The sequence below is a fragment of the Gymnogyps californianus genome, chromosome 4 (genome assembly GCF_018139145.2).
Source record: "Gymnogyps californianus isolate 813 chromosome 4, ASM1813914v2, whole genome shotgun sequence".
Lineage (NCBI taxonomy): Eukaryota > Metazoa > Chordata > Aves > Accipitriformes > Cathartidae > Gymnogyps > Gymnogyps californianus.
Window position 1 is genome coordinate 21,005,567 of NC_059474.1, and position 14,363 is coordinate 21,019,929.

The 14,363-nt window shown below is 42.0% G+C and overlaps 1 protein-coding gene across 2 annotated transcripts in view; it reads left to right on the top strand.

Moving 5' to 3' along the window:
- Window positions 1-11,277: 11,277 nt before the first annotated feature.
- Window positions 11,278-14,363, top strand: part of TBC1D19 (TBC1 domain family member 19) — a 53,744-nt gene continuing 50,658 nt past the window's right edge. For both annotated transcript variants that reach the window (XM_050896433.1, XM_050896434.1), the window contains exon 1: window positions 11,278-11,376. In XM_050896433.1, the coding sequence (XP_050752390.1) occupies window positions 11,278-11,376 (99 nt within the window). The remainder of the gene's footprint in view (window positions 11,377-14,363) is intronic.

Consider the following 14,363-nt stretch of genomic DNA (forward strand, 5'->3'; position numbering starts at 1 on the left):
TCCTTTTATTCTAATGCATTCGTTTTGCAATCCTGCAATGTGGGGAAAATGAATAAATTGAAGTAGAAAAGGTATTTCTGATGAGACCATGATAAAAGATCAGTAACAATTAGTATTTTATTTTTACAAGTTTTGTTGAAGTTGCTGGAGAAAGTAAAGGGTTTTTTAAATATTTTAAGTGATATGCTAGTGAAATGCTCCCAGATTCTACTCTCACTCGCTCTGGTTTTAAACCCAGCAGTACCAGAAGTATAATCTTGCTCAAACCATAATCTTACAGTGATCTTATCTCTTTAAACTTCATTTACATTTCAGTTAGAAAGCCAGAAGTGTCAGCTGCAATTTTATACTTTGTAAAGACAGACCTCCCCAAAGTCTTCACTTAATTCTTAAAGACTGCTCATAAAAGTTGCTATTAGAAGTCAAATGGGAAACAAAACAGGATTTTTCCTCACTTACACTTTTCCCATCATCCTGTTCATTACATGGTGGCTTTTTTAGTTAGTGACATGATAATGACTTCTTTTCCTCTGTTCCTTCTTTGATGCATCCTCATGAGTGCTTCTTTAGCTATTGCCCTTCCTATCTGTGTGCATTTTCTCCTCCTTTAAGCCAACTTAACCAAAACTGTGAATTTGCAAATAGTCCCGAATGTTCATCCCTTAGGCCACACAACTGAGCTGTATTCAGTACCTTCAACTGGGGTATTCTTTCCAGTTCTAAGGAGTAAATAAATGGTTAGGTCTCAAAGACTTGTGCCTCTTGGATAAAGTTATGAAAGCTAGTAGTACCTTACTGCGTAAGGATTTTTAAAAAAAAATATTTTAAACTTTTTAAAAAAGCATATTAACTCATGTCACAGTTAAAGCTCACTGAAAGTTAAAACCATTGCATGGCTATGGATATTTGGGGGTTTTGGTGTCCTAAACCACTGCATAATGATGCCAAAGCAAAGTGTTTTTCTAAGTGAATATTTGATTATAAAATCAATACACACCCATAAATTTTCTCCTCCAAATCCCTTACCAAACCTGCTCTATAGGGTATTTTAAGTCTTTGCCCCATTCATATTCTTGTTGCAAACCTTCACAGTTATATTTGGGGAAAAAAATTAACTACATTTTGAAAGTAGCTTCCTTCTAAGAATCAGTGCCATCTCCTGCTGTTATTTCCCTGTATGTCAGTACATATGTGGGAGGACAGGCTTATGTGTCACCTCTTTGATCTAAATGTTTATTATGCTGCCTTTATCATTAATCTAATTTTACCAAAATGAAAAGCCTCATAAGTGAGGATGGGTCCTTCTGCTGTTGAACAACTCCAATGAGGTATTTTAATGCTATATTGTAGGTTGATGCTATACACTCTATCCAGCAGAAATTTACCTTGCTCTACTCTCTATGGGTGCAAGCCTGAATGCAGTTTCAGACAAAGACCAGGAAATTTTTATCCACACTGGCTACTAGTGTGTATCCACATATTTATTTAAGCTGAGAGCACCTTTTATCCCGTCTGCTCTGGGCAATGTGTCCTTTGGTAAACAGTTGGTAGGAATGTTGGCTGCCGGGGTCGTTCCTACGAAGAACAAAAGTGATCAATGATAAAAGTCACTAGGGAGGGTAGGGAGGCATCCCACTGAGGAGGATGGACTATGGCAAGCTACTGACAATCTTCAGCTCAGGCATGTGGACTCCTGGAGCTGGATCAGGGAAAATCTGGCTTTAAAATATTCCGCACCTTAGCTGTCTAATGTATCACAGTTATCCTTCTGGCATTACATATTCCTCCAATTACATTGCTATATGACCGCTTACTCATATTAATGACTGATAGCATCAGCTAGGGCAAATCTGTACAGTTTTGCTAAATTGTTTTACCAGCTTCCTAACTTGTCTCTTCACTTTCTTTTTTGCAATGAATACAAATAATTCCAACCTTTCTTCAGCCCTTTAGCACTATGACCTTTGTGAATGTTTTCTAATTTTCCTGGTCTTTCTGGGAAGATGATGCAATGTACATCGTAAGATTCGATCCTGTATCCTGTTAATTAACAAAATAATAAATTTTTTTATGTAGTACCTCTGTCCTTTTTTTGATTTAGCAAATTTGTTGTGCATTGGAAAGATTTCTTTACAGAGCTCTAAACAGCGATGCAAAACAGAAAACCTGACTGCATTTGTATATTTAATTTTTTTTGCTTTCAGTGTGCAGAGCTTCATGTGAAATCAAGTCATCTGGGTTGGTTTGTGCTCCCTAGAGCTGGGTACAATATTTCAGTGCCATTTTTCCTTTAAGCAGATGTGTATACTAATTTGTATTTTTTGGGTTAGTGAAAGCAGGGTAGACTGCTATTCAATGGCTCTGAATCCAGCCTTCAGAGCTGTGCTTTACATATGTTTGCTCTTCCATCTCACTGTTCCACTCTTTTCAGGTGGTTGCTTTGAATTCTTGTGCATGTTCTTATTATGAACTTATTTCCACAGTAAAAACTGATCATTTAGTTGTGTTTCATATATGCACAACAGTTCTTGTAACAGGCAGCATTAGTACTCAATGCTTTCAGAACATTTTCTGCAATAAAATATTCCTGTATATAAACAGAGAAACTCTGTTTAGAAATTAGGGCTCAGTTTTACATTTTGACTTAATCTCTTTTGAACAAATACAGGACAATTGCAAGTATTTCGATATAGAATTCTTTATGCCCCTGCCATGGCCTGAGATCTATCAGAGGAGACTCTGTTCCATAGTTGGTGAAGATATTTGTTCAGTGCCTGGTGCTCCCTTTCAATGGTATAAAGCATTTGTCCGTACAAGGAAAGAAAAGCACCATCAGTGGAGACAAAAATATGAGAAACTTATGAAGGTTCTGCTTGCTATGTTCAGTTCATTCAGCATTTCCATTTTGTAGCACTTCCAGCTGCCTTTTCAACAGAGCAGACATCAAGTTAAGGAAGCAGAAGTCAAGGTAAAGGATATCTGAAAAATGCTCGTAACAGAACTGAGGATCCCCGTGACTGAAACTAGAGCGCTCCTTTTAACAGTTAGGGTATCTGGTTATCTTCCAACTACATAACCATCAGGAAAGAATTACAAAAACCCTACAAGAGTTTCTAGATCCTCTTGGTGAAGGATCCTCTAGATCCTTCACTTTTGAATCTTGTATTTGAAAATGTAACAAACAAGGAAACCAATCGGCCTACTAATCCTTCATATTAAAAAAAAATTAGAAAAAGGATTAATCCACTTTGTCATCAAATCTTAATCAGAAGAATAAAAAATGCCTAGAATTGATACCCAAGGAGAGATCCTTGTTCTGCCACTGAAGTTTATAGTTCTACTTCTCAATGATTAAGGAGAGGAAGGCTATGATTTAGACAGTAAATAATGTATTCAAGGTGACCTGCTGGTTATTGAAGACTTGCAACACACACTGACATGACTCTGTAAGAAATTGTATATATTCCAGGCAGTGAACAAAAGTAGAACAGACTACCTGAAAACATGTATTACATTTTCCACAGAAGACAAATTCCCCTACTGCAATAAGTAGGATATGGTATCAAGAACCTATTTCAGTGGAGTAATGCTCAACACTGTATAATAAATAAATAGAAAATCAGAGTTTTTGAAATTTTTAAATAGTAGATATAAAACTCCACCACATATATTTTTGAGATATTTTGAAAAGGGGAATACTTCCCGTCACAGACAAAACCCAAGTTCTGCTTGTATTTACATTACATAGCCTCACTGAAATCAGTAGGTTTGAAAAGAACACAGAATCTCACCCTAGCATACCCATATACTGATAAACTCTGACCTGGAGATGTTAACTAAGAATCTCCTGAGACAGCTCTTTTTACTGCATTTCTTGCTTACACACCAATTGGTTAAAAGAAATTGCTAAAGTAAGCTCTTACGTGTGTACTGGGAAAATATTTGCTCATGAATGTTGAATCATGTCTTTTAAAAGGGTTGGATATGTACAATAGTTGTGTAAATTTCCCGACAGACTTGCTGATAGGTGAATATACAATTTAAAATTAAGATATAAAATATATGCCATGTATGGAGTGCATAAACTACTCAGTATATAAACTGTATTTGTGATTCAGCATGTGTTTTTCTTCAAAATAGATCTAGATCAATAGACTCCATTTCTGTTTTAAGCCCAAGAAATCTTACATGTGCGTAATTATATCTTAATACACGGTAAATGTACACGTGGGATTTTACGAACCAAAAGATACAGAATGTTACTGCTGAAGCCCATGTCACTTTAATAATAAAACACATGAAAAATGGTCTAAATCTAATAACACTAGAAAAATCAGGGGCTTTGTGCACGTTAGTTGTTTTACATATCTGATAACTCACAGTTGCTGTTATGACTCAGCAATGCTATTAAAAAGTACCAATAATAGATATGATGACCTGAGATACATGATCCTCTCTAGGGAGGCTTATACCTATCTAAAGCCAAGGTCTGGTAGGAAATTACCTAAAATCAAGAACTGAAGCAACGTGAAACTCCTAAAACTAGACTGATAATCCTTGACGTCATTGGTAGTCATAGTCTAGCTCTCAAGTTCAGCCACGTATTAGATAAAATATATTACTTCACTTGAACAATAGTCTGCAATAAGAGATGTTTTCTGCCCTGCTAAGTGAAGATACATCATCTAAGCTTCCTACATTCTTCAGATTGCATCAGTGGCATTTGGGCAAAAAAATCTCATTACTCCATGGGAACAGATCATTTTAAATGAAGTATTGAATCACTGTCACTTTTGGGGCAGTAGTTTGAATAAAGCTTGAAATTGATGAGGGTGAGTCACTGACAGAAATTTCTTTTTTGTCACACCTCTCTGTTATCGGCTCCAAACGATATATCGTGGTTCTGATTGCACGAGGAAACCAGTGGATGTTATAAAGATGAGCTTGCAGGATTGGCCCATAACTGAGATTAAAATTTAATATACATTAGTCTATTATAAAGAGTGAGCACACTGAGCAAAGGACTGAATATGACTTTTTCTGAAAGAACCTGCTTGGATGAGAAATCCAGGGGGTAGCTGTTTGAACCTGACGATTTAGTTCACAAGTGAAGTTCTGCTAACAGCTTGAGATGGAGGATCCGGGTTATGGATTTTAAACCCTCATGAGTTAAAATGGTTCCAAGTGGAGAAAGAAGAAATGAAGGTCTGGACAGGAGTAGCTTTTTACATGAAAAAAATCCAAAACAACAACAACAAAATCCAGTTTACCTGAGAGGGGATAAAAATGCTCTGTTCTCCTGTCTGAAGGAAGGCAAATTTGGAGGGCTTTGGGGGTGGGGAGGATGTGTGTGGTTTTTGTTTGAGTTTGGGTTTTTTTTCCTTTAATGTCTTATCCTTTTGTTTTGGCAGAAAAAAATGTTATTGCGGTTTTTTGGGTTTTGGTTTTTTTTGTTGTTTTTTTTTTAAACCTGGGTTTCTGTGGCACTTGGCTGATCTGGCTGGGACAGAGTCATCCTTACACGTGACCATGTCTGCCATTAGGGATTGTACATGCTGCCATTCTCCTGGCAGTGTCTCATGTAGCACAAAAAAAGGGAACAACTTGGAGATCTATACAATATTTATGATACATTATCAGGGTGAATGCAATGTGTAGCTCCCCCTTGATAGCATTAACCCTCTATTACTCAGGGTGTCATGGAAAGGTAAGTGGCTTATCTACAGTAATAAGTGACAATGATTGCATGCTTAGTCCTATTCTGCACCATACTTCGTTCCATTACCCTGCCAGCACTGACTGCATGAATGCACTCACCCTCAGCACAGGTAAAGGGGCAGTGTCCCCCCTCCAGTCCCTCCCCACCCCTGTTTCCCCAGCAGAGAAAGCAGCTCTAAGAGGAGACTTCATGACTTGGCATTTCTAGCAGCAAGAGAATGAAAGATGAAGGTGGGATCAGGGCAGCGTGTTGTGAATTGCTTAGGGGAAGAGTGTCTTGGGAGCAGCTAACTGAAAGTGCTGGGATTTTGTTGACTGCTGGTATTTTGGGATTGGGACTGCTGGGATTTTATTGACACTGCTGGGATTTTGTTGACTTCCCTTACCCATTGTCATACAAGGCAACTGCCTCCTTTGGTGATACCTACAGACAGCCCTGGTTTTTATTAGGTCAACTAACACAGTTGTAGGGAAAAAGCCAAGCTTCCAAGTTTTTCCTTTTTACTGACTGCATTTACACTCCAGGAAATAAACTGGTCTTCAGAATCATTTGGAAGCATTAAAATGTATTTTGTGTCATGTGGCCTTAAATATGACAGTATGATGTATCTGTTGCTTCATATCCTCTCCTCTTCTCAATCGAAAACCCACTAGGGGAAAGAGGAAGAGAATATGGGTGAAATACTTCAGCTACTGACTATGTAATTTTTACTTTCCCTTGCCAAATTCTTGATGCTTTCCAGACCTGCAGTGCCAGATAAATAAAAGACACTTGGGATACCAGTATCAGGTACAGCTAACTGCAGGAACTTGACACAAAATGCAGTGAAGAAAGGTATAACACTGTAGAGCACTGCAGCTGTAAATGGAGGTGGAATACAATGGCGACGAGAATTGGTGTTCAAGGGTGTAGGACTGAGACAAAGACAGGGAAAGACCACAAAACCCCCCCCAAACAAACCAGAAAAACAATGACACCTACACCAGACCTTCTGATAAAACCAGCAAGCTACCTCTGGTATGTGGTACTGGACATCATAAAACCACTCTACGCTGACTGTACTGCAGTTGCTTACTTGCAATTTAAAAGTAAATCACAATGAAAAAGCAATAATAGTCAAACACTTATCACATGAACCAAGTTAAACCAGTCATGTGATACTGGAGGACAGGCTAAAGAGTCGGTTGGGATTTCTGCCAATGCCTGTTATTTAAGAGATATTTTTTAACAATGACCCTGTATTTCTCAAGCTGCTACACAGTAAGCTCCTTGTAAGGAAACAAAAAAGAAGCACGCACTTAAGCATGAGATTTCTTAACTGGATATGGTAAGGACACACAAGAAGCTGTTAACAGCCCTCAGTGAGATTCTGTAAAGAATATTGCCTTGCTTTTTAGCTTTGATTGGCATTTAAAAGGAGTAAGTTTTCCTACCCATATTGGAGATGTAACTGACCAAAGAGAAACCCAGTGCATAGGAGGAAGGAAACCAGACTGGAAATAGCCTAGAAAAACAGGGAATGAAGAGTGACAGATGTGCACATGCAGAAGGTAACAAACAAAGGCAGATTTGGAGCAGAGGTAGTCAACTGCAGGAAATTACTCATCTGCAGCTGACATTAGCTTTTTCTCCTGTTGTGTTGACCTATAGAGATATGGATGGCTTTTGCAGACCTGCAAAGTCTCATGCATTGCACATGAAACTCACCTGATGTATCGTTTCCCCATATTCCCCAGGAGTAGGGGAACTCACACTTCTAACCAGCAAGGTGTCGCGGCTTCTGTCCCACTCCGTGACCTCCCATCTGGCTGAACATGGTGCCTGCAGATCACAGCATGCAAAACAGCCAGACACTGTGTTATGCTACCAGTAGGAATGTATCCAACCTGTGAGTCCCCACATATCAAGCAGTCCTGATAAATAACACACTTGCCAAACGCAATGTAAGATTGCCATCCCTGTGGCAGTCCACAGGTTCTCTCAAAAACTGGAAAAGAAAATGCTTATGAGGACTGTGCCAGGCAAGGGGGGAGGGCTTCTTCTCATACTTGCAGCTGCAATGTAAAACCCTGGACTTGGAGGCATTGAGCTGCGGAGCTTAGTGGCATGCCCTGGTTTTCTACATGTGCTTGTCTTAGCAGGGAGAGTTCCTACACAAACAAATGATCCTCCTCAATTACAAAAAAAAAAAAAAAAAGAGGAGAGGTGCTGCCTCCATGTGAACTTTTTGCAGAATTTTATTATGAACTAGCACACAAAGCTATTACACTTTGTATGCTTGTTCAGTTGGGAATGTAGGCAAATATTTCATTAACTCCAATTGTGGTGGGTTGACCCTGGCCGGATGCCAGGTGCCCACCAAAGCCGCTCTATCACTCCCCCTCCTCAGCTGGACAGGGGAGAGAAAATATAATGAAAGGCTCATGGGTCGAGATAAGGACAGGGAGATCACTCAGCAATTACCGTCACGGGCAAAACAGACTTGACTTGGGGAAAAAAATTAATTTAATTTATTACCAGTCAAATCAGAGTAGGATAATGAGAAGTAAACCCAAATCTTAAAAACACCTTCCCCCCACCCCTCCCTTCTTCCCAGGCTTAACTTTACTCCCGAATTCTCTACCTCCTCCCCCCGAACGGTGCAGGGGGACGGGGAATGGGGGTTTGGGTCAGTTCATCACACGTTGTCTCTGCCGCTCCTTCCTCCTCAGGGGGAGGACTCCTCACACTCTTCCCCTGCTCCAGCGTGGGGTCCCTCCCATGGGAGACAGTCCTCCACAAACTTCTCCAACGTGAGTCCTTCCCACGGGCTGCAGTTCTTCATGAACTGCTCCAGCATGGGTCCCATCCACGGGGTGCAGTCCTTCAGGAACAGACTGCTCCAGCGTGGGTCCCCCATGGGGTCACAAGTCCTGCCAGCAAACCTGCTCCAGCGTGGGCTCCTCTCTCCACGAGTCCACAGGTCCTGCCAGGAGCCTGCTCCAGCACGGGCTTCCCACGGGGTCACAGCCTCCTTCGGGCATCCATCTGCTCTGGCATGGGGTCCTCCACGGGCTGCAGGTGGATATCTGCTCCACCGTGGACCTCCATGGGCTGCAGGGGGACAGCCTGCCTCACCATGGTCTTCACCACGGGCTGCAGGGGAATCTCTGCTCCGGTGCCTGGAGCACCTCCTCCCCCTCCTTCTTCCCTGACCTTGGTGTCTACAGAGTTGTTTCTCTCACATATTCTCACTCCTCTCTCCGGCTGCAATTGCTGCTGTGCGGTAACTTTTCCCCCTTCTTAAATATGTTATCCCAGAGGCGCTACCACTGTTGCTGATTAGGCTCGGCCTTGGCCAGTGGCAGGTCTGACTTGGAGCCGGCTGGCATTGGCTCTATTGGACATGGGGGAAGCTTCTGGCAGCTTCTCACAGAAGCCACCCCTGTAGCCCCCCTGCTACCAAAACCTTGCCACGCAAACCCAATACACCAATACACAGAGAAAAAAAATGTGCTCACTGTTGCCCCTAACTTCATATATGCATGTAAGAGCGGAACTGACAGAAAACTTGATGTAAATCAGAATAGATATTCAAGGCATTGGTAGAGAACTGGGCATTTGATTTCCCTGTGCTCTCCATGAATTGAGAAGCAAGCTCTCCTCAGTGTTTTGATTTAGCGTGACTTCTTCAGGTTTCTCTACAGTTAGTTAAAGAACTTTTATCTCTGATCTTCTATTACTATTCTTCTTTAAACTTCATTTTATCCAGAAATGCTCACAGATAAGTCAAAAGAGGTTGCAGACAGATGAGTTCAGGTGCATTTTTATACCTATTGTATCTAGTTGTTTTTTCTAGCAAGGTAACTGATGACATCTATCTTCATTTCCTCACATCTGCGTCACTCAGCAGTAAAAAGTTACAACCTGACATTTTAGAACTTTGAAACATTCTTTGTTTTACAGAGGTATGGCCACCCTCAGAGCTGAAAATGAGTATTAACGCTTGGCTTTGGAGGTCAGTGATCAGCTTTTCCATGTTACCTCCTTGAACTCTCTTAGCTTATTTATTAATTATTCTGGGATTTTCAAAATTAGTATTTTGGCTTAGTAAATTAGTTTATTAAGTGAGAATTTGATTACATGGTCCTGTTACTGATGCCCATAGGAACAGATTTTCCCAGAAGGACTAAGTGGATTAAAGTTCCTTGCATTTACATCACTCAACGAGATGTACATGGTGCCACACAGCTGCTCTGCTTAAATGAGGGCTGTGTCAGCTCCTGGTACTGAGCCTGAATTAATGCCTCACCATGCTAAGGAGACAGGGGTAAAATATTCAAGAGCGCAATAAAACTCCACCTGAGTATAGGTCAACTAGTATTCCTCAAGAAGCACACAGAAAGGAGCCTTGGGGCTGAATGTGCTGTTCACACCATCTGGATGTGATACCTCAGGCCCTAAAAAGCAGCTTTTTAAACTGTCTTTCAAGCTTGAATGATATGAATCCCGCTACCTCAAACTAGTGCGAAGCCACTTAAACCGCAGTAAAGATGTTTTTAAGCTAATCTTTATGACTGCACTGAAATGGGTTTGAGGCCCTTTGTCAGCTCTAGCTGAGAAGCAATTCAAGAAGATGCTGCCTTGTAGCTATTGATTGCAGCAGCTCAGCTGAGGTGCAACAGCTGACTCTAAGAGAAAGCTTAGCCCTTTCCAAGGCAAAGCCAGACAGGTTAATTAAGCCATAAGTAATGATGATGTAAGATATTATTTAACTCACTATTGAGACAGACCTGGAATGCTCATAGCCAGTTACCGTCCACCTGGCCTGGCAGGTGGTGACCAGCGTGACAGCAGCTACAAACACCTTAGTGGGCTGCTGTCACGAACCCACCTCTGCTAGGTGAGCAGTTGGGCATGCACGTAAGGCTGAAGCAGTCACGCAGACTGCGGGGACAAGGACACTCTTCTCTGCAAGCTCCGCAGAAGCAAAGAGCAGAGCGAGCAGGCCGGGCACATTTGGATGTCTCCAATGCCAGCGTGGCCAGGTACTGGCACTCAGGCTGTGTGGCCAAAGCCCAAGACCCACACGTAGGCTTTCCTTACACTTATTTCCGACTTCCTTTCTAGCACGGATACATGATAAACCTTTATTTAGGAAACAGAAGCAGCGCATGAGATTTTCACCAGAGCTTTAGGCAACCGTTATCCAGCCCAAGGTGCGCGTGGCCTGTGGGCTGGAGGAAGCCCGACAGGTGCCCAGGGAGAGGCAGCAGCTGAAGGCGCCACCGGGGCGGTCTCCCCGGCTCTGGGGACAGCGTGGGGCCTCCTGGGCTGAGTGGCGAGGGGGCCGCGGGGGTCTGCGCCACACCGGGCAGCGGAGGGCACACGGTCCCGTTCAAGTCACCGTCGGCGGTAGGGGAACCTTTCTGTGAGGCGTCGCTTTCTACCCGGACGCCGCCGCGAGGGACCGCCCCCGCTCCCGCAGTTGCCTGGTAACGCCGGTTAACGAGGCGGGGTGCCGCGGTGAAAGTGGTCCGGTGCAGCAGCCCGCCCGCGGGCAGGGGCGCCGCGCCGCGATGTTGGACCCGGACAGCGGGCTCTCCCTCACCATAGCGCGGATCGTGCAGCGGCTGAAGGGCTCCAGCCTCCACTCCCAGCTGGAGCGACAGGCCCGGGTGAGCCCCGACCTGGCGCTGTGCCCCCAGGCCCGCCTTCCTTTCCCGCTCCCCCTCCCCGGCGCTTTGTTCCCGGCCGTCGCCCCCGGCCCAGGCCGGCCCGGCCCGGCCCAGGCCGTGCGGCCTCCGCCGGGGCCAGAGAGCCCGGGGTCTCCCCTCCCCTTTCCTCCCTCCCTCCTCGACGCGGCCGGAGAGCGGTCTGGTTAGTTTCTAGAGCTGTATTTATAGTTTCTCCCCTTGGGACGGAAGGATTTCGCAGTGAATATGAAGACTGTCCTTTTGAAATCTCACTGCCTCAAATAGTTTCTAAAATGAATCGCTTTGTCTTTTAATCTCTAATTTGGAAAGCTTTAAATACCCTCCCCCCCCTCCTCCTCCAGAGTGCCCCTGAGAAAATGATGATTTGGTGAAAGGAAGTGAAAATAAATGAAAAATGCACATGAAAGTACATTTTTGTAGCTGGGAAGACAGTTGCTTTTTTATATTTGGTAACTTACCTGCACTTGAAACCAGATTTTCTATTTCAGCTGAACTTCATTTAGGATGTTTCAGATTGTGTCAGTTTTCATGACCATAATAACATAGTAGTGTGCTGTAATGATTATTGTGTGTTACTGAAATATTTTGGGTTGGGTTTTATAAAATCTTGGGGTTTGTTTATTTTTTTTTTGCAAACAGTGCTTAAAGTTGTACAGATTTTTTTTAGGATAGAATGTCCATTATCTGCCTTAGTTTTGTTGGGTTTTTAAATGAAACATGATGTTCTTCTCTGAATGTCTCTAAAGCTTTTCATAGCAAGTGACATCACTGCATGCCTTTTCTGTTTTGTTTTTTTTGTTTGTTTTGCTTTTAAATTTGCTGATTTCGTCTCTAAATGCTTTTTAAAATGTATGTTTGTTTTCCTCCTGTTGACTGACTGCTCTCTAAATATGTGAATAAGCAAATGTGCAGGACTTGAAGGGGGCTGGAATTACAAAAGAATATAGAAGTTGGGTTCTGCTAAGTGTTGGGGAATTCAGCATCCCAAATAGATAGCCTGACACGAGGTGTGGAGAGTCAAGTTCAAGACCTTGTCCTCAATAGAGGCAGTGAACAGGACTGTCTTTTAACAACTCCGTTACTGATTATAATAAAACCTGTATGTACTCACCTCTGCATTAATTCTTTTGTCTGTCTCCCGTGAGGCCTGATTTCACAGTCATTTGATACTTTGCATGTTTGTTTTGAAACACAAGGAAGCTTGGTGTCATCAGGACTTGGCAGGGTGTTTAAATGCTGCTGGTGGATGGCATTTTGTACAGCCATTTTGTACACGTGGAGACTGAGGACCTTAGCAGTGCCCTTCCATGGTGGTGGTGTTTGTCTGAAAGGGCGGTTAAATGCCTTAATCCCTCCCTGACTCTACAGCATATCAATTTACTCAATACAAGTAGGGGCAACAAATATTCAGGTTGATTCCTAGAGTAGGTGTTTGAAGAGTTTGTAATAAGAGGATTAAATCAGAGCTATAGTTCAGTGTACTGATCTGAAAGACTGGAAAGTTTTGAGATACATCAACTAGAGGATTTCTCAACGTAAAGAGCCATCTTTTGGAGCTTGTACTTTAAATTAATAGGGCCAAATGTACACCCTGTTTGTCAGGAATCTGTATGTTCTCCTTGATCTTGAATTTTTTTTATTGACCTTGCATGCATTTATGTTCTTTCATGTACAGTATAGACTTGTTTTATTTATAATGCTTGTGTAGTCATATTATTGCTATACTATGCAGTTGCAAAGGCCCTATCAGTGAGTTCCTTATCTTTGTCCATCCCTTAGGAGCTGTACAGAATTCTGAAGGTTTCTGAATTTTGCTACTCTCTGTATTAAATTAATGCTTGATTTTCCTCCCATTACAGGGGGTATTTCTGAAGTTGCATTATCAAATATGAAATCTTTGCTACTGCTGTGCATCATACCTGAACTCCAGTTTATTGATAGGACATGGAGGGGTTTTTGTCTGATGGTTAACAGTCAGTTTCTGAACAAAGCTTAGTCTGCAATGGTTGCAATATTGATCTATAGGTGGTCCCTTTTTATACGATTTTTAAGCTATTTGGGAAGCATACTGCATTTTGAGAAATCTGTTGAGGCCATGCATCAGAACAAAACTTACTTGTTGTTTTGGATATTTATACTACAGTTGTATTTTACCTTTACAAAGATTGCTGCTTATCTGTCAGTGTAGAAACGGACATTGCTGATACTCCTTACTCAAAAATATTTACTGTCTCTGAAAACATGAGAGTCAGAATGGATCATAAGGTCCATTATAATATTGCCTGAAATTTTTGAGAGGTCATGTAGTCTCACAAACAGTATTTTAACTGTTAACAAAAGCTCTGGTTTGTAAATTCATCTCTTTTTTTAATGTCCAGGAAGGAGAGCTCAAAATGAACAGTTTCTTTCACCAGTTAATAGAATTTTGGGGAAGACACAATATCCTGACATGATTTGTGAGAGCTGATAGAGTAGCCCTGTGGTTATGAACTGATCACACCAGCGCCATGCTTGGCTGTCACTGAGAGCCTGAGCTAGTGTGAAGGACTGTGATACACAATCTCTTTGAAATAAGTTTGGCATAGGCACCAAATGATTTGCTGTCACAGCTTTAGCTCTGGGGATACCAAGATAATCACACTTTTGTCCCGAGGACTGAAGTAGACGTAGGGTCATATGCTCGTTAGTGATGATTTGGAAAATAAATGTTAGGTTGATTTTGTAGGTTGAGTTTTGGTACATTGATAACGTGCCTGCAGTTAATACAAAGAGATTAATGCAGGAAAGAGTGTAGATGTGCCTGTCATTTGCTTTGGAATTTCTTCTGAGCATATTTTATAGTGTGTTTGAAAGGAAAGAATAACAGTTACAAAGGGCCAAAATATTAGATAGTAGCTTTTCAACAGGAAGAATTGCTGCTGGGGTTATTGGGGTATAGGAGGAGAAAT